Below are 24,002 nucleotides of genomic sequence, written 5' to 3'. Positions count from 1 at the left end.
TCTCTGTACACAACCTCAAGTGTGTTACTATGTAAATGCATTTTGGTAAATGGTGGTAGAGAGATGGGGGTATTGCAATTAATGTCTAAACAAGGTATCCATTGCAGTACCAACTACACAGAAACAAAAAGCTGAAGAACAAGTGTCTGGCTCAAAATAGACCATTTATGTTTTAACGTCTGACAGTATGAGCACAGTAGATTCTGCCAAACATTGGAATGAAATCAGTTCAAATGTTTTCTTGTTGTGGAAACCAGCAGTAAACGGAAGAACAGCCTTGTTTCTCATGCTAGTTCTCTTACTATTTTTGTTTGCTAGCTTCCTATACAGTCATTATGTATGGAAAAGGCATTTCTTCTCCTCTTCCCCAGGTGTGATGAGGATGAATGAGTTTAAAGTTTTACTTCTTTTCTTTCTCCACAGACCAACTGTAATCTAATTTGTGAAGGAGACTATGGCCCTGAGACAAAGCGTTCAATGGCACAGCTAAGCGAGAAGGAGACCCCGTTTGAGCTCATTGAGGCTTTGCTGAAATACATAGAAACTCTTAATGTTCCTGGAGCAGTTCTTGTCTTCTTGCCAGGATGGAACCTTATTTACACCATGCAGAGGCACCTGGAAATGAATCCTCACTTTTGTATGTCCATGTATCCTACTAATTTTAAATTTTTTGGATGCCACTTGTTATGTGCTGGGCTATTCCGATCTTGGGCCTAATCTTCAGTTCTTCCAGGTGACCTTTTCTCTTGGACTGCCCCTTTCTCAACCTTAAATGTTCTAGTTTGAATTTTCCCAAGAATTGTGTTGGCATCAACTGCACTTATTTTGAGATGCCTGCGGCTTAAGTTCTGTTTGTGTTTCAGCCAAACATTCTTGGTGTCCTCTAAATGAAAATAAACCCCGACATTGGGTTATTTCAGGGGTTTATTCCCCCAGAGAACACTTCAGCGGTTAGATATGACTGGTTTTCTAGTTATTCGGTTGGTGCATTGCTCGTATGATAGGCTTGAGACCCTGGCCGCCTCTAATGCAGCTTCTGTCGAATGGGATAGGTCTGTGGCTAAGGTCTTTATTTCTGTGTTGGGAATAGCAGCTGCCTTATGCTCGATTCATTTGACTACCTGAGGAGAAGACCTCCATGGTTTTGCCTTCAGTGGGTTTATTCTTTTTATGACTCGGTCTTAGTGATACTAAAGATTGATTTGCCTACTTAATTGGCCACTGCTGTACTGCAGTTAATTCACTAAGCTTTTTTCTTTTCTTGCAGCATATAATCGATATCGGATATTGCCACTGCATTCCCAAATCCCTCGCGAAGATCAACGCAGAGTGTTTGAACCTGTGCCTGAGGGGATCATAAAGGTCTGTCTGTGACTTCTTTTCTTACAGAATGCGTATTCAAATATTGTGAGAAGTGCTGCTTGGGAAAAAAAGTTTTACGATGTGTGAAGCTTATCCTTTGCTTTAGATGGAGGAGTTTCCTTGAAAGCATTGATCTCTGATTTATGCCATTGTTGTAATGTAGAATGTGATACTAGATGGTGACCTGCCTTATTGTGAGTGTATGTAAGTGGGGAGTTTAACAAAAATACTGGCGATTGAAGGGTTTTAGCTGGCTTCCCCCTCCATGCCCCGTTCCCCCTGCCTTGTCAGGCAATGACTGACTCCAGTTCTATGGTTAATGGAATGTAGGAAGCTGGCCTGGTGTTTACACCTTATACCAGGCAACCCCTATTAATGAATTGAGACAGTGTCTAGGATGCCAGGACACTCTAGTGGTAGCTGTGGTGAGCAGCCAAGACTTACCTAGGAGAAGTGTAAACCACTTGCAATACCACAGCAGTTACGCAGCAACTTATCACATCTGAAGGGAATCACACAGTGTTAAAAAAACATGTTGCCTGCCTTCCTCTACTTTTCTGACCCTGGTTTTTGCTGGTTTTAGAACTCTGCACACCTTATGTAGGAAGTTGGCTCTGTATGTGCTATTTCAAAGTAAGGAATAGCATGCACAGAGTCCAAGGGTTCCCCTTAGAGGTAAAATAGTGGTACAAATAGATAATACTAATGCTCTATTTTGTGGTAGTGTGGTCGAGCAGTAGGCTTATCCAAGGAGTAGTGTTAAGCATTTGTTGCACATACACATAGACAATAAATGAGGTACACACACTCAGAGACAAATCCAGCCAATAGGTTTTGTTATAGAAAAATATATTTTCTTAGTTTATTTTAAGAACCACAGGTTCAAATTCTACATGTAATATCTCATTCGAAAGGTATTGCAGGTAAGTACTTTAGGAACTTCAAATCATCAAAATTGCATGTATACTTTTCAAGTTATTCACAAATAGCTGTTTTAAAAGTGGACACTTAGTGCAATTTTCACAGTTCCTAGGGGAGGTAAGTATTTGTTAGGTTAACCAGGTAAGTAAGACACTTACAGGGCTTAGTTCTTGGTCCAAGGTAGCCCACCGTTGGGGGTTCAGAGCAACCCCAAAGTCACCACACCAGCAGCTCAGGGCCGGTCAGGTGCAGAGTTCAAAGTGGTGCCCAAAACACATAGGCTAGAATGGAGAGAAGGGGGTGCCCCGGTTCCGGTCTGCTTGCAGGTAAGTACCCGCGTCTTCGGAGGGCAGACCAGAGGGGTTTTGTAGGGCACCGGGGGGGACACAAGCCCACACAGAAATCTCACCCTCAGCAGCACGGGGGCGGCCGGGTGCAGTGTAGAAACAAGCGTCGGGTTCGCAATGTTAGTCTATGAGAGATCTCGGGATCTCTTCAGCGCTGCAGGCAGGCAAGGGGGGGATTCCTCGGGGAAACCTCCACTTGGGCAAGGGAGAGGGACTCCTGGGGGTCACTTCTCCAGTGAAAGTCCGGTCCTTCAGGTCCTGGGGGCTGCGGGTGCAGGGTCTCTCCCAGGCGTCGGGACTTTAGGTTCAAAGAGTCGCGGTCAGGGGAAGCCTCGGGTTTCCCTCTGCAGGCGGCGCTGTGGGGGCTCAGGGGGGACAGGTTTTGGTACTCGCAGTATCAGAGTAGTCCTGGGGTCCCTCCTGAGGTGTTGGATCGCCACCAGCCGAGTCGGGGTCACCGGGTGCAGTGTTGCAAGTCTCACGCTTCTTGCGGGGAGCTTGCAGGGTTCTTTAAAGCTGCTGGAAACAAAGTTGCAGCTTTTCTTGGAGCAGGTCCGCTGTCCTCGGGAGTTTCTTGTCTTTTCGAAGCAGGGGCAGTCCTCAGAGGATGTCGAGGTCGCTGGTCCCTTTGGAAGGCGTCGCTGGAGCAGGATCTTTGGAAGGCAGGAGACAGGCCGGTGAGTTTCTGGAGCCAAGGTGTAAAGAAATGGCTCCCTGTTGCAGTTACCCCCCACTTTTTGCCTGATACTGATGCTGACTTGACTGAGAAGTGTGCTGGGACCCTGCTAACCAGGCCCCAGCACCAGTGTTCCTTCACCTAAAATGTACCATTGTATCCACAATTGGCACACCCTGGCATTCAGATAAGTCCCTTGTAACTGGTACTTCTAGTACCAAGGGCCCTGATGCCAAGGAAGGTCTCTAAGGGATGCAGCATGTCTTATGCCACCCTGGAGACCTCTCACTCAGCACAGACACACCGCTTGCCAGCTTGTGTGTGCTAGTGAGGACAAAACGAGTAAGTCGACATGGCACTCCCCTCAGGGTGCCATGCCAGCCTCTCACTGCCTATGCAGTATAGGTAAGACACCCCTCTAGCAGGCCTTACAGCCCTAAGGCAGGGTGCACTATACCATAGGTGAGGGTACCAGTGCATGAGCATGGTACCCCTACAGTGTCTAAACAAAACCTTAGACATTGTAAGTGCAGGGTAGCCATAAGAGTATATGGTCTGGGAGTCTGTCAAACACGAACTCCACAGCACCATAATGGCTACACTGAAAACTGGGAAGTTTGGTATCAAACTTCTCAGCACAATAAATGCACACTGATGCCAGTGTACATTTTATTGTAAAATACACCAGAGAGGGCACCTTAGAGGTGCCCCCTGAAACTTAACCGACTATCTGTGTAGGCTGACTAGTTTTAGCAGCCTGCCACAAACCGAGACATGTTGCTGGCCCCATGGGGAGAGTGCCTTTGTCACTCTGAGGCCAGTAACAAAGCCTGCACTGGGTGGAGATGCTAACACCTCTCCCAGGCAGGAATTGTCACACCTGGCGGTGAGCCTCAAAGGCTCACCTCCTTTGTGCCAACCCAGCAGGACACTCCAGCTAGTGGAGTTGCCCGCCCCCTCCGGCCAGGCCCCACTTTTGGCGGCAAGGCCGGAGAAAATAATGAGAATAACAAGGAGGAGTCACTGGCCAGTCAGGACAGCCCCTAAGGTGTCCTGAGCTGAAGTGACTCTAACTTTTAGAAATCCTCCATCTTGCAGATGGAGGATTCCCCCAATAGGGTTAGGATTGTGACCCCCTCCCCTTGGGAGGAGGCACAAAGAGGGTGTACCCACCCTCAGGGCTAGTAGCCATTGGCTACTAACCCCCCAGACCTAAACACGCCCTTAAATTTAGTATTTAAGGGCTACCCTGAACCCTAGAAGATTAGATTCCTGCAACTACAAGAAGAAGGACTGCCCAGCTGAAAAACCCCTGCAGCGGAAGACCAGAAGACGACAACTGCCTTGGCTCCAGAAACTCACCGGCCTGTCTCCTGCCTTCCAAAGATCCTGCTCCAGCGACGCCTTCCAAAGGGACCAGCGACCTCGACATCCTCTGAGGACTGCCCCTGCTTCGAAAAGACAAGAAACTCCCGAGGACAGCGGACCTGCTCCAAGAAAAGCTGCAACTTTGTTTCCAGCAGCTTTAAAGAACCCTGCAAGCTCCCCGCAAGAAGCGTGAGACTTGCAATACTGCACCCGGCGACCCCGACTCGGCTGGTGGCGATCCAACACCTCAGGAGGGACCCCAGGACTACTCTGATACTGTGAGTACCAAAACCTGTCCCCCCTGAGCCCCCACAGCGCCGCCTGCAGAGGGAATCCCGAGGCTTCCCCTGACCGCGACTCTTTGAACCTAAAGTCCCGACGCCTGGGAGAGACCCTGCACCCGCAGCCCCCAGGACCTGAAGGACCGGACTTTCACTGGAGAAGTGACCCCCAGGAGTCCCTCTCCCTTGCCCAAGTGGAGGTTTCCCCGAGGAATCCCCCCCTTGCCTGCCTGCAGCGCTGAAGAGATCCCGAGATCTCTCATAGACTAACATTTAAAACCCGACGCTTGTTTCTACACTGCACCCGGCCGCCCCCGCGCTGCTGAGGGTGAAATTTCTGTGTGGACTTGTGTCCCCCCCGGTGCCCTACAAAACCCCCCTGGTCTGCCCTCCGAAGACGCGGGTACTTACCTGCAAGCAGACCGGAACCAGGGCACCCCCTTCTCTCCATTCTAGCCTATGTGTTTTGGGCACCACTTTGAACTCTGCACCTGACCGGCCCTGAGCTGCTGGTGTGGTGACTTTGGGGTTGCTCTGAACCCCCAACGGTGGGCTACCTTGGACCAAGAACTGAACCCTGTAAGTGTCTTACTTACCTGGTTAACTTAACAAATACTTACCTCCCCTAGGAACTGTGAAAATTGCACTAAGTGTCCACTTTTAAAACAGCTATTTGTCAATAACTTGAAAAGTATACATGCAATTTTGATGATTTGAAGTTCCTAAAGTACTTACCTGCAATACCTTTCGAATGAGCTATTACATGTAGAATTTGAACCTGTGGTTCTTAAAATAAACTAAGAAAAGATATTTTTCTATACAAAAACCTATTGGCTGGATTTGTCTCTGAGTGTGTGTACCTCATTTATTGTCTATGTGTATGTACAACAAATGCTTAACACTACTCCTTGGATAAGCCTACTGCTCGACCACACTACCACAAAATAGAGCATTAGTATTATCTATTTTTACCACTATTTTACCTCTAAGGGGAACCCTTGGACTCTGTGCATGCTATTCCTTACTTTGAAATAGCACATACAGAGCCAACTTCCTACATTGGTGGATCAGCGGTGGGGTACAAGACTTTGCATTTGCTGGACTACTCAGCCAATACCTGATCACACGACAAATTCCAAAATTGTCATTAGAAACTGATTTTTGCAATTTGAAAAGTTTTCTAAATTCTTAAAAGACCTGCTAGGGCCTTGTGTTAGATCCTGTTTAGCATTTCTTTTAGAGTTTAAAAGTTTGTAAAAGTTTGAATTAGATTCTAGAACCAGTTGTAGATTCTTAAAAAGTATTCCAACTTTTAGAAGCAAAATGTCTAGCACAGATGTGACTGTGGTGGAACTCGACACCACACCTTACCTCCATCTTAAGATGAGGGAGCTAAGGTCACTCTGTAAAATAAAGAAAATAACAATGGGCCCCAAACCTACCAAAATACAGCTCCAGGAGCTTTTGGCAGAGTTTGAAAAGGCCAACCCCTCTGAGGGTGGCAACTCAGAGGAAGAGGATAGTGACTTGGAGGAAAATTCCCCCCTACCAGTCCTATCTAGGGAGAACAGGGTCCCTCAAACCCTGACTCCAAAAATAATAGTCAGAGATGCTGGTTCCCTCACAGGAGAGACCAACACCTCTGAAATCACTGAGGATAGCCCCAGTGAAGAGGACATCCAGTTAGCCAGGATGGCCAAAAGATTGGCTTTGGAAAAGCAGCTCCTAGCCATAGAAAGGGAAAGAAAAGAGATGGGCCTAGGTCCCATCGATGGTGGCAGCAACTTAAATAGGGTCAGAGATTCTCCTGACATCCTAAAAATCCCCAAAGGGATTGTAACAAAATATGAAGATGGTGATGACATCACCAAATGGTTCACAGCTTTTGAGAGGGCTTGTGTAACCAGAAAAGTAAACAGATCTCACTGGGGTGCTCTCCTTTGGGAAATGTTCACTGGAAAGTGTAGGGATAGACTCCTCACACTCTCTGGAAAAGATGCAGAATCTTATGACCTCATGAAGGGTACCCTGATTGAGGGCTTTGGATTCTCCACTGAGGAGTATAGAATTAGATTCAGGGGGGCTCAAAAATCCTCGAGCCAGACCTGGGTTGATTTTGTAGACTACTCAGTAAAAACACTAGATGGTTGGTTAACTGGAAATGAAGTGTGTGACTATGTTGGGCTTTATAATTTGTTTATGAAAGAACACATTTTAAGTAACTGCTTCAATGAAAAGTTGCATCAGTATCTGGTAGACCTAGGTCCAATTTCTCCCCAAGAATTGGGAAAGAAGGCAGACCACTGGGTCAAGACTAGGGTAACCAAAACTTCCACTGGGGGTGACCAAAAGAAAGGGGTTACAAAAACTCCCCAGGAGAAAGTGGGTGACACTAGAAACAAAGAAAAAGAGTCCTCTGTAGGCCCCCAAAAACCAGAACAGGTGGGTGGGCCCCAAGACGCAACCCAAAACAAAGGTGGGTACCAGGGTAAGAACTGGGATGCCACTAAGGCATGGTGCCACAACTGTAAACAGTCTGGGCACCACACCAAGGACACTTCTTGTCCCAAAAACAAACCCCAGAACAAAATTCCAGGGGTAACCAGTGTAGCCATGGGAGATGACTCCTCAGAGGAGGAGGTCTTCCTAGCCTTCAACTGGAAACAGGGCCCAACAGGTGAGTTGGAGATTCCAGAGGGAAGTAGACACTTCCACCACCTACTGGTGAATGGAATCCCAACCACTGCCCTGAGAGACACTTGTGCCAGTCACACTATTGTGCATGACAGGCTGGTGCTCTCAAACCAGTACATCCCAGGTGAGACTGCCAGGGTAAGAGTTAGCCTAGACAGGGTCACTAAGAGGCCTGTGGCTTTAGTGCCCATAGAAGTGGGTGGCACTCTTAGCTGGAGAAGGGTAGTAGTCAGTACAGACCTCCCCCTTGATTGTCTCCTTGGAAATGACTACCCAGAGGTTAGTCAGAGCCTAAGAGAAGAACTGGTCCAGGGCCAGTCCTCTCCCAAGGATTCTGGAGTGCCTGCCTCTGCAGTAAATGCAAGCAGACCCCAGAAGAAGAAGAAAAGAAAACAGAGTAGGAAGGGTGGACAACCTTTAGCCAAGGTTACAGCAAGCCAAGGAGATTCTGCTCCAGTAGGGGAGAACTCCAAAAATGGCCCTGATAAAGTCCAACCTGACCCACAAGAAGTCCTGGCTAGTCAGGCAACTGTTAAACCTGAGTGGGTGGCTCCTCAGCTAACAGAAGAAAGAGTGGAAGAAGGGTGTTTACTACAAGATGTGGTAACCCCCCACTCTAATACAGCAGACAGGCAACCTGAACCCAAAGAAGCCTGTAACTTAGCCCCTTCCCTTTTAGGTGAAGAGCTAAAGGTGTGGTTCTGGGCACTGACAGCTGTCAGTGGCCTCTGCTGGGTGTTAGCCTTTATGGCTGCACTATCCTTGGCATGGTGGTCTGACCCCATGCCAAATAACAAGTTAGGCCCCCTGACCCTGTTGGTCATGGTGGGGTTACTCCAGCTCTGGGTAACCTCTTTGGGTAAGCTAGGGGTGACCCTGGCTAAGATAAGATTAGCAGAGGTGGATACCTCTGACCTCAAAATAGAGAGAATGGGTGAAGACATAAAAAGCACAGACAAGAGGCAGTTCAGACTAGGTCCTATCACTGTGGAAGTGGGTCAGTTCCCCAGAGGGACTGACCTGAACAGGAGGATGTAAGGCAGAGTAGGCCCTGCAACAAACCAGCCATTTCCTCTACTCTTCCTCGCCTGACAGACTAGGAAGACTCTTCCAGCGTTGGCTGAGTCTCCTGGCCTGTGGGCTGGGGGGGGCTTGTGTAAAGAAATGGCTCCCTGTTGCAGTTACCCCCCACTTTTTGCCTGATACTGATGCTGACTTGACTGAGAAGTGTGCTGGGACCCTGCTAACCAGGCCCCAGCACCAGTGTTCCTTCACCTAAAATGTACCATTGTATCCACAATTGGCACACCCTGGCATTCAGATAAGTCCCTTGTAACTGGTACTTCTAGTACCAAGGGCCCTGATGCCAAGGAAGGTCTCTAAGGGATGCAGCATGTCTTATGCCACCCTGGAGACCTCTCACTCAGCACAGACACACCGCTTGCCAGCTTGTGTGTGCTAGTGAGGACAAAACGAGTAAGTCGACATGGCACTCCCCTCAGGGTGCCATGCCAGCCTCTCACTGCCTATGCAGTATAGGTAAGACACCCCTCTAGCAGGCCTTACAGCCCTAAGGCAGGGTGCACTATACCATAGGTGAGGGTACCAGTGCATGAGCATGGTACCCCTACAGTGTCTAAACAAAACCTTAGACATTGTAAGTGCAGGGTAGCCATAAGAGTATATGGTCTGGGAGTCTGTCAAACACGAACTCCACAGCACCATAATGGCTACACTGAAAACTGGGAAGTTTGGTATCAAACTTCTCAGCACAATAAATGCACACTGATGCCAGTGTACATTTTATTGTAAAATACACCAGAGAGGGCACCTTAGAGGTGCCCCCTGAAACTTAACCGACTATCTGTGTAGGCTGACTAGTTTTAGCAGCCTGCCACAAACCGAGACATGTTGCTGGCCCCATGGGGAGAGTGCCTTTGTCACTCTGAGGCCAGTAACAAAGCCTGCACTGGGTGGAGATGCTAACACCTCTCCCAGGCAGGAATTGTCACACCTGGCGGTGAGCCTCAAAGGCTCACCTCCTTTGTGCCAACCCAGCAGGACACTCCAGCTAGTGGAGTTGCCCGCCCCCTCCGGCCAGGCCCCACTTTTGGCGGCAAGGCCGGAGAAAATAATGAGAATAACAAGGAGGAGTCACTGGCCAGTCAGGACAGCCCCTAAGGTGTCCTGAGCTGAAGTGACTCTAACTTTTAGAAATCCTCCATCTTGCAGATGGAGGATTCCCCCAATAGGGTTAGGATTGTGACCCCCTCCCCTTGGGAGGAGGCACAAAGAGGGTGTACCCACCCTCAGGGCTAGTAGCCATTGGCTACTAACCCCCCAGACCTAAACACGCCCTTAAATTTAGTATTTAAGGGCTACCCTGAACCCTAGAAGATTAGATTCCTGCAACTACAAGAAGAAGGACTGCCCAGCTGAAAAACCCCTGCAGCGGAAGACCAGAAGACGACAACTGCCTTGGCTCCAGAAACTCACCGGCCTGTCTCCTGCCTTCCAAAGATCCTGCTCCAGCGACGCCTTCCAAAGGGACCAGCGACCTCGACATCCTCTGAGGACTGCCCCTGCTTCGAAAAGACAAGAAACTCCCGAGGACAGCGGACCTGCTCCAAGAAAAGCTGCAACTTTGTTTCCAGCAGCTTTAAAGAACCCTGCAAGCTCCCCGCAAGAAGCGTGAGACTTGCAATACTGCACCCGGCGACCCCGACTCGGCTGGTGGCGATCCAACACCTCAGGAGGGACCCCAGGACTACTCTGATACTGTGAGTACCAAAACCTGTCCCCCCTGAGCCCCCACAGCGCCGCCTGCAGAGGGAATCCCGAGGCTTCCCCTGACCGCGACTCTTTGAACCTAAAGTCCCGACGCCTGGGAGAGACCCTGCACCCGCAGCCCCCAGGACCTGAAGGACCGGACTTTCACTGGAGAAGTGACCCCCAGGAGTCCCTCTCCCTTGCCCAAGTGGAGGTTTCCCCGAGGAATCCCCCCCTTGCCTGCCTGCAGCGCTGAAGAGATCCCGAGATCTCTCATAGACTAACATTTAAAACCCGACGCTTGTTTCTACACTGCACCCGGCCGCCCCCGCGCTGCTGAGGGTGAAATTTCTGTGTGGACTTGTGTCCCCCCCGGTGCCCTACAAAACCCCCCTGGTCTGCCCTCCGAAGACGCGGGTACTTACCTGCAAGCAGACCGGAACCAGGGCACCCCCTTCTCTCCATTCTAGCCTATGTGTTTTGGGCACCACTTTGAACTCTGCACCTGACCGGCCCTGAGCTGCTGGTGTGGTGACTTTGGGGTTGCTCTGAACCCCCAACGGTGGGCTACCTTGGACCAAGAACTGAACCCTGTAAGTGTCTTACTTACCTGGTTAACTTAACAAATACTTACCTCCCCTAGGAACTGTGAAAATTGCACTAAGTGTCCACTTTTAAAACAGCTATTTGTCAATAACTTGAAAAGTATACATGCAATTTTGATGATTTGAAGTTCCTAAAGTACTTACCTGCAATACCTTTCGAATGAGCTATTACATGTAGAATTTGAACCTGTGGTTCTTAAAATAAACTAAGAAAAGATATTTTTCTATACAAAAACCTATTGGCTGGATTTGTCTCTGAGTGTGTGTACCTCATTTATTGTCTATGTGTATGTACAACAAATGCTTAACACTACTCCTTGGATAAGCCTACTGCTCGACCACACTACCACAAAATAGAGCATTAGTATTATCTATTTTTACCACTATTTTACCTCTAAGGGGAACCCTTGGACTCTGTGCATGCTATTCCTTACTTTGAAATAGCACATACAGAGCCAACTTCCTACACAAGGCAGTTGTCGTCTTCTGGTCTTCCGCTGCAGGGGTTTTCAGCTGGGCAGTCCTTCTTCTTGTAGTTGCAGGAATCTAATTTTCTAGGGTTCAGGGTAGCCCTTAAATACTAAATTTAAGGGCGTGTTTAGGTCTGGGGGGTTAGTAGCCAATGGCTACTAGCCCTGAGGGTGGGTACACCCTCTTTGTGCCTCCTCCCAAGGGGAGGGGGGTCACAATCCTAACCCTATTGGGGGAATCCTCCATCTGCAAGATGGAGGATTTCTAAAAGTTAGAGTCACTTCAGCTCAGGACACCTTAGGGGCTGTCCTGACTGGCCAGTGACTCCTCCTTGTTTTTCTCATTATTTTCTCCGGCCTTGCCGCCAAAAGTGGGGCCTGGCCGGAGGGGGCGGGCAACTCCACTAGCTGGAGTGTCCTGCTGGGTTGGCACAAAGGAGGTGAGCCTTTGAGGCTCACCGCCAGGTGTGACAATTCCTGCCTGGGGGAGGTGTTAGCATCTCCACCCAGTGCAGGCTTTGTTACTGGCCTCAGAGTGACAAAGGCACTCTCCCCATGGGGCCAGCAACATGTCTCGGTTTGTGGCAGGCTGCTAAAACTAGTCAGCCTACATAGATAGTCGGTTAAGTTTCAGGGGGCACCTCTAAGGTGCCCTCTGTGGTGTATTTTACAATAAAATGTACACTGGCATCAGTGTGCATTTATTGTGCTGAGAAGTTTGATACCAAACTTCCCAGTTTTCAGTGTAGCCATTATGGTGCTGTGGAGTTCGTGTTTGACAGACTCCCAGACCATATACTCTTATGGCTACCCTGCACTTACAATGTCTAAGGTTTTGTTTAGACACTGTAGGGGTACCATGCTCATGCACTGGTACCCTCACCTATGGTATAGTGCACCCTGCCTTAGGGCTGTAAGGCCTGCTAGAGGGGTGTCTTACCTATACTGCATAGGCAGTGAGAGGCTGGCATGGCACCCTGAGGGGAGTGCCATGTCGACTTACTCATTTTGTTCTCACTAGCACACACAGGCTTGTAAGCAGTGTGTCTGTGCTGAGTGAGGGGTCTCTAGGGTGGCATAAGACATGCTGCAGCCCTTAGAGACCTTCCTTGGCATCAGGGCCCTTGGTACTAGAAGTACCAGTTACAAGGGACTTATCTGAATGCCAGGGTGTGCCAATTGTGGATACAATGGTACATTTTAGGTGAAGGAACACTGGTGCTGGGGCCTGGTTAGCAGGGTCCCAGCACTCTTCTCAGTCAAGTCAGCATCAGTATCAGGCAAAAAGTGGGGGGTAACTGCAACAGGGAGCCATTTCTTTACACCTTACCACTGCTAACCAGAGCTAAAGTGCATATGTTCGCTCAATTAAACATGGTGACATTGGGTATGAACCAATCTGCATATTTGATTTACTTATGTTCCTAGTAAAGGACACTATCTTTGCCCGGGGCCTGTAAATTAAATGCTACTAGTGGGTCTGCAGTACTGGTTGTGCCACCTACATAATTAGCCCCTTAACCATGTCTCAGGCCTGCCATTAGAAGGCCTGTGTGTGCAGTTTCACTGCCACTTCGACTTGGCATTTAAAAGCACTTGCCATGCTTTAATCTCCCTTTTTCCACATATGTCACCCCTAAGGTAGGCCCTAGGTAACCCATAGGGCAGGGTGCTACATAGGTAAAAGGTGTTTTTATATGTGCTGGCAGTGGAAAAAACCCTAAATTCGTTTTCCACTGCTGTGAGGCCTGCTCCTGTCATAGACTAGCATTAGGGTGCTCATTTACTTTTTGAGTGGTCTGAAAGGGGTAAAAAGATCATATTTAGTATGGCCAGAATGGTAATAGAAAATCCTGCTTATTCGGGAGGTTGGATTTTATATTACTAATTTAGAAATTTCACTTTTAGAAAGTGAATATTTATCTGCACTTAAAACCATCTGTGCCTTACAGCCTGTCTTCAATGAATGTCTCGGCTGGTTGCCAGCTCCCTTGTGCGTTTCACCCAGAAAACCACAAACAGAACTCTCAGTCACACCTGCGCTCGATCGGCCTATTGAATGGGTCTTTCTGGGCTGGAAAGGATGGGGGGTGGGGGGGGCTGACATTTACATTTTAAAGGCTAGTGCCTGCCATCACTCAATGGACTGCCAAACCCCCTAATGGGAACCTGGCAGACAGGACTGCACTGAAAGGGAACTTGTGCACTTCAAAAACATTCTTTAAAGTTTCCCCCACTTCAAAGGCATTTTGGGGTATATAAACTGGTTCTCTGACCCCCACCAACTCAGACACTTCTGGACCTGCTCCTGGTCCCATCCACTCCTAAGGACATGGGTGACAAAAACTCATCAGATCTTGTATGTTTGGAAGAAGAAAGGGTATTCACACAAGAAGATGATAGAGGTTGTAATGAATGGGATAACTGTAGGAAGTTGTTTCTGTATGCACTATTTCAAAGTAAGGAATAGTATGCACAGAGTCCAAGGGTTCCCCTTAGAGGTAAAATAGTGGCAAAAATAGATAATACTAATGCTCTATTTTGTGGAAGTGTGGTCGAGCAGTAGGCTTATCAAAGGAGTAGTGTTAAGCATTTGTTGTACATACACAAGCAATAAATGAGGAACACTCCAGGCCAATAGGTTTTTGTATAGAAAAATATATTTTCTTAGTTTATTTTAAGAACCACAGGTTCAAATTTTACATGTAATACTTCAAATGAAAGGTATTGCAGGTAAGTACTTTAGGAACTTTGAATAATCACAATAGCATATATACTTTTCAAATAAATCACATATAGCTATTTTAAAACTAGACAGTGCAATTTTCACAGTTCCTAGGGGGAGTAAGAGTTTGTTAGTTCTTGCAGGTAAGTAAACCACCTACAGCGTTCAAGTTTGGGTCCAAAGTAGCCCACCGTTGGGGGTTCAGAGCAACCCCAAAGTTACCACACCAGCAGCTCAGGGCCGGTCAGGTGCAGAGTTCAAAGTGATGCCCAAAACGCACAGGCTTCAATGGAGAAGGGGGTGCCCCGGTTCTAGTCTGCCAGCAGGTAAGTACCCGTGTCTTTGGAGGGCAGACCAGGGGGGGTTTTGTAGGGCACCGGGGGGGGGTGGGGGGGGGGGTGGACACAAGTTAGGACAGAAAGTACACCCTCAGCAGCACGGGGGCGGCCGGGTGCAGTGTGCAAGCACGCGTCTGGTTTTCAATAGAAATCAATGGGAGACCAAGGGGTCTCTTCAGCGATGCAGGCAAGGGGGGGGGGGGGCTCCTCGGGGTAGCCACCACCTGGGCAAGGGAGAGGGCCTCCTGGGGGTCACTCCTGCACTGGAGTTGCGATCTTTCAGGTCCTGGGGGCTGCGGGTGCAGAGTCTTTTCCAGGCGTCGGGATCTGGGAGTCAGGCAGTCGCGGTCAGGGGGAGTCTCGGGATTACCTCTGCAGGCGTCGCTGTGGGGGCTCAGGGGGGGGGCAACCCTGGTTACTCAGTCTCGTAGTCGCTGGGGAGTCCTCCCTGAAGTGTCGTTTCTCCACAAGTTGAGCCGGGGGCGTCGGGTGCAGAGTTGCAAGTCTCACGCTTCTGGCAGGAAACGCAGTTATCTTGAAGTTGCTTCTTTGGAAACAAAGTTGCAGTCTTTGGTGAACAGGGCCGCTGTTCTCGGGAGTTTCTTGGTCCTTCTAGAGCAGTGCAGTACTCTGAGGATTCAGAGGTCGCTGGTCCTGGGGAAAGTGTCGCTGGAGCAGTTTCTTCAGAAGGGGGGAGACAGGCCAGTAGAGCTGGGGCCAAAGCAGTTGGTGTCTCCGTCTTCTCTGCAGGGTTTTTCAGCACAGCAGTCCTCTTCTTCTTAGGTTGCAGGAATCTGAGTTCCTAGGTTCTGGGGAGCCCCTAAATACAGAATTTAGGGGTGTGTTTAGGTCAGGGAGGGCAGTAGCCAATGGCTACTAGCCCTGAAGGTGGCTACACCCTCTTTGTGCCTCCTCCCAAGGGGAGGGGGTCACATTCCTATCCCTATTGGGGGGGGGGATCCTCCATCTGCAAGATGGAGGATTCCTAAAAGTCAGTCACTTCAGCTCAGGTTGCCTTGGGGGCTGTCCTGACTGGTCAGTGACTCCTCCTTGTTTTTCTCATTATCTCCTCCGGCCTTGCCGCCAAAAGTGGGGCCGTGGCCGGAGGGGGTGGGCAACTCCACTAGCTGGAATGCCCTGTGGTGCTGTATCAAAGGGGGTGAGCCTTTGAGGCTCACCGCCAGGTGTTAGTCCTGCAAGGGGAGGTGATAAGCATCTCCACCCAGTGCAGACTTTGTTACTAGCCACAGAGTGACAAAGGCACTCTCCCCATGTGGCCAGCAACATGTCTTGAGTGTGGCAGGCTGCTAAAACCAGTCAGCCTACACGGGTAGTTGGTTAAGGTTTCAGGGGGCACCTCTAAGGTGCCCTCTGGGGTGTATGTTACAATAAAATGTACACTGGCATCAGTGTGCATTTATTGTGCTGAGAAGTTTGATACCAAACTTCCCAGTTTTCAGTGTAGCCATTATGGTGCTGTGGAGTTCGTGTTTGACAGACTCCCAGACCATATACTCTTATGGCTACCCTGCACTTACAATGTCCAAGGTTTTGCTTAGACACTGTAGGGGCACAGTGCTCATGCACTGGTGCCCTCACCTATGGTATAGTGCACCCTGCCTTAGGGCTGTAAGGCCTGCTAGAGGGGTGACTTATCTATACTGCATAGGCAGTGTGAGGTTGGCATGGCACCCTGAGGGGAGTGCCATGTCGACTTACTCGTTTTGTCCTCACCAGCACACACAAGCTGGCAAGCAGTGCGTCTGTGCTGGGTTAGGGGTCCCCAGGGTGGCATAAGACATGCTGCAGCCCTTAGAGACCTTCCCTGGCATCAGGGCCCTTGGTACCAGGGGTACCAGTTACAAGGGACTTACCTGGATGCCAGGGTGTGCCAATTGTGAAAACAAAAGTACAGGTTAGGGAAAGAACACTGGTGCTGGGGCCTGGTTAGCAGGCCTCAGCACACTTTCAAATCAAAACCTAGCATCAGCAAAGGCAAAAAGGCAGGGGGTAACCATGGCAAGGAGGCATTTCCTTACAAAAGACAACTGGGAAACCAGCTGCAACACAACAACAAAAAGAGAACCTCTCTTCTCAGGAAGAAGTTCTGCTCTGTGAGGGAACTGAGCCTCTGGTAGAACCTTATCAGGTTGAGCTCCTAGGCCCAGGGGGACCCTCAAGGGAGCAGTTGTGTAAGGGGCAAGAAACCTGTCCCTCTCTTGAAGGCCTTAGGCAGCAAGCTGCTGAAGAGTCCAATGGCAAGAAAACTCGAACACATAGGGTCTATTGGGAAGATGGACTCCTTTACACTGAGGCAAGAGATCCCAAACCTGGTGCCACTAGGAGAGTGGTAGTGCCTCAGGAGTTTAGGGAGTTCATACTGACCTTAGTCCATGATATTCCTCTTGCTGGGCATTTGGGACAAACCAAGACCTGGGAGAGACTAGTCAACCACTTCTACTGGCCCAACATGTCCCAGAAAGTCAAGGAGTTTTGTGTCTCCTGTACCACCTGTCAAGCCAGTGGTAAGACAGGTGGACATCCAAAGACCCCCCCCCCTCATTTCACTTCCAGTGGTGGGGGTCCCCTTTGAAAGAGTGGGTGTGGACATAGTGGGCCCACTTGAACCTCCCACAGCCTCAGGGAACCTATACATACTAGTAGTAGTGGATCATGCTACTAGATACCCTGAAGCTATTCCCCTTAGGTCGACTACTGCCCCTGCAGTAGCCAAGGCCCTTATTGGTATTTTTACCAGAGTGGGTTTCCCTAAGGAGGTGGTGTCTGACAGAGGTACCAACTTCATGTCAGCATACCTGAAACACATGTGGAATGAGTGTGGAGTGACTTATAAATTCACTACACCCTATCATCCACAAACTAATGGCCTTGTTGAGAGATTCAACAAGACATTAAAAGGCATGATCATGGGGCTCCCTGAAAAACTCAAAAGGAGATGGGATGTCCTCTTGCCATGTCTGCTTTTCGCTTACAGAGAGGTGCCTCAGAAGGGAGTAGGGTTCTCACCCTTTGAACTTCTGTTTGGGCAACCTGTAAGGGGCCCACTAGCTCTTGTGAAAAAGGCTGGGAGAGACCTCTTCATGAGCCTAAACAAGACATAGTGGACTATGTACTTGGCCTACGTTCAAGGATGGCAGAGTACATGGGAAAGGCAAGTAAAAACCTTGAGGCCAGCCAACAGCTCCAGACGTTTTGGTATGACCAAAAGGCTGCAATGGTTGAATTTCAACAAGGGCAGAAAGTCTGGGTTCTGGAGCCTGTGGCTCCCAGGGCACTTCAGGACAAATGGAGTGGCCCTTACCCAGTGCTAGAGAAGAAGAGTCAGGTCACCTACCTGGTGGACCTAGGCACTAGCAGGAGCCCCAAGAGGGTGATCCATGTGAACCGCCTTAAGCTCTTCCATGATAGGGCTGATGTGAATCTGTTGATGGTAACAGATGAGGACCAGGAAGCTGAGAGTGAACCTCTCCCTGATCTCCTCTCATCAAACCCTAAAGATGGCTCAGTAGATGGAGTGATCTATTCAGACACCCTCTCTGGCCAACAGCAATCTGACTGCAGGAAGGTCCTGCAAGTTTGCTGAGCTCTTTTCCCTAACCCCTGGTCAGACACACCTGTGTACCCATGATGTGGACACATGAGACAGCATGCCTATCAAAAACTAAATATTCAGACAGTCTCACCAAGTTAAGGAAAGCATCAAGGTGGAAGTCCCCAAGATGCTGGAATTGGGAGTAATTGAGCACTCTGACAGCCACTGGGCTAGTCCAGTGGTCTTGGTCCCCAAACCTCACACCAAAGATGGAAAGAGAGAGATGAGGTTTTGTGTGGACTACAGAGGACTTAATTCTGTCACCAAGACAGATGTCCATCCCGTTCCAAGGGCTGATGAACTGATTGACAAATTTAGGTGCTGACAAATTTAGGTGCTGACAAATTTAGGTGCTGACAAATTTAGGTGCTGACAAATTTAGGTGCTGACAAATTTAGGTGCTGACAAATTTAGGTGCTGACAAATTTAGGTGCTGACAAATTCTTAAGTACCTTTGACTTAACTGCAGGGTACTGGCAAATCAAAATGGCCCCTGGAGCAAAAGAAAAGACCGCATTCTCCACACCTGATGGGCATTATCAGTTCACTGTTATGCCCTTTGGTTTAAAGAATGCCCCTGCCACCTTCCTAAGGTTGGTGAATCAAGTCCTTGCTGGCTTGGAGTCCTTTAGTGCAGCTTATCTGGACTATAATGCTGTCTTTAGCTCCAGCTGGCAGGATCACCTGGTCCACCTGAAGAAGGTTTTGAAGGCTCTGCAATCAGCAGGCCTCTCTATCAAGGCATCCAAATGCCAGATAGGGCAGGGAACTGTGGTTTACTTGGGACACCTTGTAGGTGGAGGCCAAGTTCAGCCACTCCAGCCTAAGATCCAGACTATTCTGGACTGGGCAGCTCCAAAAACCCAGACTCAAGTCAGGGCATTCCTTGGCTTGACTGGGTTTTACAGGAGGTTTGTGAAGGGATATGGATCCATAGTGACAACTCTCACAGAACTCACCTCCAAGAAAATGCCCAAGAAAGTAAACTGGACTGTAGAATGCCAACAGGCCTTTGACACCCTGAAACCAGCAATGTGCACAGCACCAGTTCTAAAAGCTCCAGATTACTCCAAGCAGTTCATTGTGCAGACAGATGCCTCTGAACATGGGATAGGGGCAGTTTTGTCCCAAACAAATGATGATGGCCTTGACCAGCCTGTTGCTTTCATTAGCAGGAGGTTACTCCCCAGGGAGCAGCGTTGGAGTGCCATTGAGAAGGAGGCCTTTGCTGTGGTTTGGTCCCCGAAGAAGCTCAGACCATACCTCTTTGGTACTCACTTTGTAGTTCAAACTGACTACAGACCTCTCAGATGGCTAATGAAAGGTGAACATCCAAAACTGTTGAGGTGGTCCATCTCCCTACAGGGAATGGACTTTATAGTGGAACACAGACCTGGGACTGCCCATGCCAATGCAGATGGCCTTTCCAGGTTCTTCCACTTAGAAAATGAAGTCTCTCTTGGGAAAGGTTAGTCTCATCCTCTTTTGTTTGGGGGGAGGGAGGGGGTTGTGTAAGGAAATGCCTCCTTGGCATGGTTACCCCCTGACTTTTTGTCTTTGCTGATGCTACGTTTTGATTTGAAAGTGAGCTGAGGCCTGCTAACCAGGCACCAGCACCAGTGTTCTTTCCCTAACCTGTACTTTTTGTTTTCACAATTGGCACACCCTGGCATCCAGGTAAGTCCCTTGTAACTGGTACCCCTGGTACCAAGGGCCCTGATGCCAGGGAAGGTCTCTAAGGGCTGCAGCATATCTTATGCCACCCTTGGGACCCCTCTCTCAGCACAGACACACTGCTTGCCAGCTTGTGTGTGCTGGTGAGGACAAAACGAGTAAGTCGACATGGCACTCCCCTCAGGGTGCCATGGCAACCTCACACTGCCTATGCAGTATAGATAAGTCACCCCTCTAGCAGGCCTTAGAGCCCTAAGGCAGGATGCACTATACCATAGGTGAGGGCACCAGTGCATGAGCACTGTGCCCCTACAGTGTCTAAGCAAAACCTTAGACATTGTAAGTGCAGGGTAGCCATAAGAGTATATGGTCTGGGAGTCTGTCAAACACGAACTCCACAGCACCATAATGGCTACACTGAAAACTGAAGTTTGGTATCAAACTTCTCAGCACAATAAATGCACACTGATGCCAGTGTACATTTTATTGTAACATACACCCCAGAGGGCACCTTAAAGGTGCCCCCTGAAACCTTAACCAACTACCCGTGTAGGCTGACTGGTTTTAGCAGCCTGCCACACTCGAGACATGTTGCTGGCCACATGGGGAGAGTGCCTTTGTCACTCTGTGGCTAGTAACAAAGCCTGTACTGGGTGGAGATGCCTATCACCTCCCCCTTGCAGGAACTGTAACACCTGGCGGTGAGCGTCAAAGGCTCACCCCCTTTGTTACAGCACCCCAGGGCATTCCAGCTAGTGGAGTTGACCGCCCCCTCCGGCCACGGCCCCACTTTTGGCGGCAAGGCCGGAGGAGATAATGAGTGTAAGGAAATGCCTCCTTGGCATGGTTGCCCCCTGACTTTTTGCCTTTGCTGATGCTATGTTTACAATTGAAAGTGTGCTGAGGCCTGCTAACCAGGCCCCAGCACCAGTGTTCTTTCCCTAACCTGTACTTTTGTATCCACAATTGGCAGACCCTGGCATCCAGATAAGTCCCTTGTAACTGGTACTTCTAGTACCAAGGGCCCTGATGCCAAGGAAGGTCTCTAAGGGCTGCAGCATGTCTTATGCCACCCTGGAGACCTCTCACTCAGCACAGACACACTGCTTACCAGCTTGTGTGTGCTAGTGAGGACAAAACGAGTAAGTCGACATGGCACTCCCCTCAGGGTGCCATGCCAGCCTCTCACTGCCTATGCAGTATAGGTAAGACACCCCTCTAGCAGGCCTTACAGCCCTAAGGCAGGGTGCACTATACCATAGGTGAGGGTACCAATGCATGAGCATGGTACCCCTACAGTGTCTAAACAAAACCTTAGACATTGTAAGTGCAGGGTAGCCATAAGAGTATATGGTCTGGGAGTCTGTCAAACACGAACTCCACAGCACCATAATGGCTACACTGAAAACTGGGAAGTTTGGTATCAAACTTCTCAGCACAATAAATGCACACTGATGCCAGTGTACATTTTATTGTAAAATACACCACAGAGGGCACCTTAGAGGTGCCCCCTGAAACTTAACCGACTATCTGTGTAGGCTGACTAGTTCTAGCAGCCTGCCACAAACCGAGACATGTTGCTGGCCCCATGGGGAGAGTGCCTTTGTCACTCTGAGGCCAGTAACAAAGCCTGCACTGGGTGGAGATGCTAACACCTCTCCCAGGCAGGAATTGTCACACCTGGCGGTGAGCCTCAAAGGCTCACCTCCTTTGTGCCAACCCAGCAGGACACTCCAGCTAGTGGAGTTGCCCGCCCCCTCCGGCCAGGCCCCACTTTTGGCGGCAAGGCCGGAGAAAATAATGAGAATAACAAGGAGGAGTCACTGGCCAGTCAGGACAGCCCCTAAGGTGTCCTGAGCTGAGGTGACTCTAACTTTTAGAAATCCTCCATCTTGCAGATGGAGGATTCCCCCAATAGGGTTAGGATTGTGACCCCCTCCCCTTGGGAGGAGGCACAAAGAGGGTGTACCCACCCTCAGGGCTAGTAGCCATTGGCTACTAACCCCCCAGACCTAAACACGCCCTTAAATTTAGTATTTAAGGGCTACCCTGAACCCTAGAAAATTAGATTCCTGCAACTACAAGAAGAAGGACTGCCTAGCTGAAACCCCTGCAGCGGAAGACCAGAAGACGACAACTGCCTTGGCTCCAGAAACTCACCGGCCTGTCTCCTGCCTTCCAAAGATCCTGCTCCAGCGACGCCTTCCAAAGGGACCAGCGACCTCGACATCCTCTGAGGACTGCCCCTGCTTCGAAAAGACAAGAAACTCCCGAGGACAGCGGACCTGCTCCAAGAAAGGCTGCAACTTTGTTTCCAGCAGCTTTAAAGAACTCTGCAAGCTCCCCGCAAGAAGCGTGAGACTTGCAACACTGCACCCGGCGACCCCGACTCGGCTGGTGGCGATCCAACACCTCAGGAGGGACCCCAGGACTACTCTGATACCGTGAGTACCAAAACCTGTCCCCCCTGAGCCCCCACAGCGCCGCCTGCAGAGGGAATCCCGAGGCTTCCCCTGACCGCGACTCTTTGAATCTAAAGTCCCGACGCCTGGGAGAGACCCTGCACCCGCAGCCCCCAGGACCTGAAGGACCGGACTTTCACTGGAGAAGCGACCCCCAGGAGTCCCTCTCCCTTGCCCAAGTGGAGGTTTCCCCGAGGAACCCCCCCCTTGCCTGCCTGCAGCGCTGAAGAGATCCCGAGATCTCTCATAGACTAACATTGCGAACCCGACGCTTGTTTCTACACTGCACCCGGCCGCCCCCGCGCCGCTGAGGGTGAAATTTCTGTGTGGACTTGTGTCCCCCCCGGTGCCCTACAAAACCCCCCTGGTCTGCCCTCCGAAGACGCGGGTACTTACCTGCAAGCAGACCGGAACCGGGGCACCCCCTTCTCTCCATTCTAGCCTATGTGTTTTGGGCACCACTTTGAACTCTGCACCTGACCGGCCCTGAGCTGCTGGTGTGGTGACTTTGGGGTTGCTCTGAACCCCCAACGGTGGGCTACCTTGGACCAAGAACTGAACCCTGTAAGTGTCTTACTTACCTGGTAAAACTAACAAATACTTACCTCCCCTAGGAACTGTGAAAATTGCACTAAGTGTCCACTTTTAAAACAGCTATTTGTGAATAACTTGAAAAGTATACATGCAATTTTGATGATTTAAAGTTCCTAAAGTACTTACCTGCAATACCTTTCGAATGAGATATTACATGTAGAATTTGAACCTGTGGTTCTTAAAATAAACTAAGAAAAGATATTTTTCTATATAAAAACCTATTGGCTGGATTTGTCTCTGAGTGTGTGTACCTCATTTATTGTCTATGTGTATGTACAACAAATGCTTAACACTACTCCTTGGATAAGCCTACTGCTCGACCACACTACCACAAAATAGAGCATTAGTATTATCTATTTTTACCACTATTTTACCTCTAAGGGGAACCCTTGGACTCTGTGCATGCTATTCCTTACTTTGAAATAGCACATACAGAGCCAACTTCCTACAATGAGAAAAACAAGGAGGAGTCACTGGCCAGTCAGGAAAGCCCCTAAGGCAACCTGAGCTGAGGTGACTCTGACTTTTAGAAATCCTCCATCTTGCAGATGGAAGATTCCCCCAATAGGGATAGGAATGTGACCCCCTCCCCTTGGGAGGAGGCACAAAGAGGGTGTAGCCATTGGCTACTGCCCTCCCTGACCTAAACACACCCCTACATTCTGTATTTAGGGGCTCCCCTGAACCTAGGAACTCAGATTCCTGCAACCTAAGAAGAAGACTGCTAAGCTGAAAAACCCTGCAGAGAAGACGGAGACACCAACTGCTTTGGCCCCAGCTCTACCGGCCTGTCTCCCCCCTTCTAAAGACACTGCTCCAGCGACGCTCTCCCCAGGGACCAGCGACCTCTGAATGCCAGATCTGGCCAAGAAGGACCAAGAACTCCTGAGGACAGCGGCTCTGTTCACCCAAGACTGCGACTTTCCTACAAAGAAGCAACTTTGAAACAACTTGCGTTTCCCGCCGGAAGCGTGAGACTTGACACTCTGCACTCGACGCCCCCGGCTCGACTTGTGGAGAACAAACACTTCAGGGAGGACTCCCCGGCGACTGCGAGACCGTGAGTAGCCAGAGTTGACCCCCCTGAGCCCCCACAGCGACGC

The 24,002-nt window shown here is 49.6% G+C and overlaps 1 protein-coding gene across 4 annotated transcripts in view; it reads left to right on the top strand.

Moving 5' to 3' along the window:
* DHX9 (DExH-box helicase 9) overlaps window positions 1-24,002 on the top strand; it is a 226,517-nt gene that overhangs the window by 58,223 nt on the left and 144,292 nt on the right. For all 4 annotated transcript variants that reach the window (XM_069232052.1, XM_069232050.1, XM_069232051.1 and 1 more), the window contains 2 exons: window positions 424-637; window positions 1,268-1,362. In XM_069232052.1, coding sequence (XP_069088153.1) covers window positions 424-637; window positions 1,268-1,362 — 309 coding nt within the window. The remainder of the gene's footprint in view (window positions 1-423; window positions 638-1,267; window positions 1,363-24,002) is intronic.

This window comes from Pleurodeles waltl, chromosome 4_2, assembly GCF_031143425.1.
Source record: "Pleurodeles waltl isolate 20211129_DDA chromosome 4_2, aPleWal1.hap1.20221129, whole genome shotgun sequence".
Classification (NCBI taxonomy): Eukaryota; Metazoa; Chordata; class Amphibia; order Caudata; family Salamandridae; genus Pleurodeles; species Pleurodeles waltl.
This window is presented reverse-complemented; position numbering and strand designations above follow the sequence as displayed.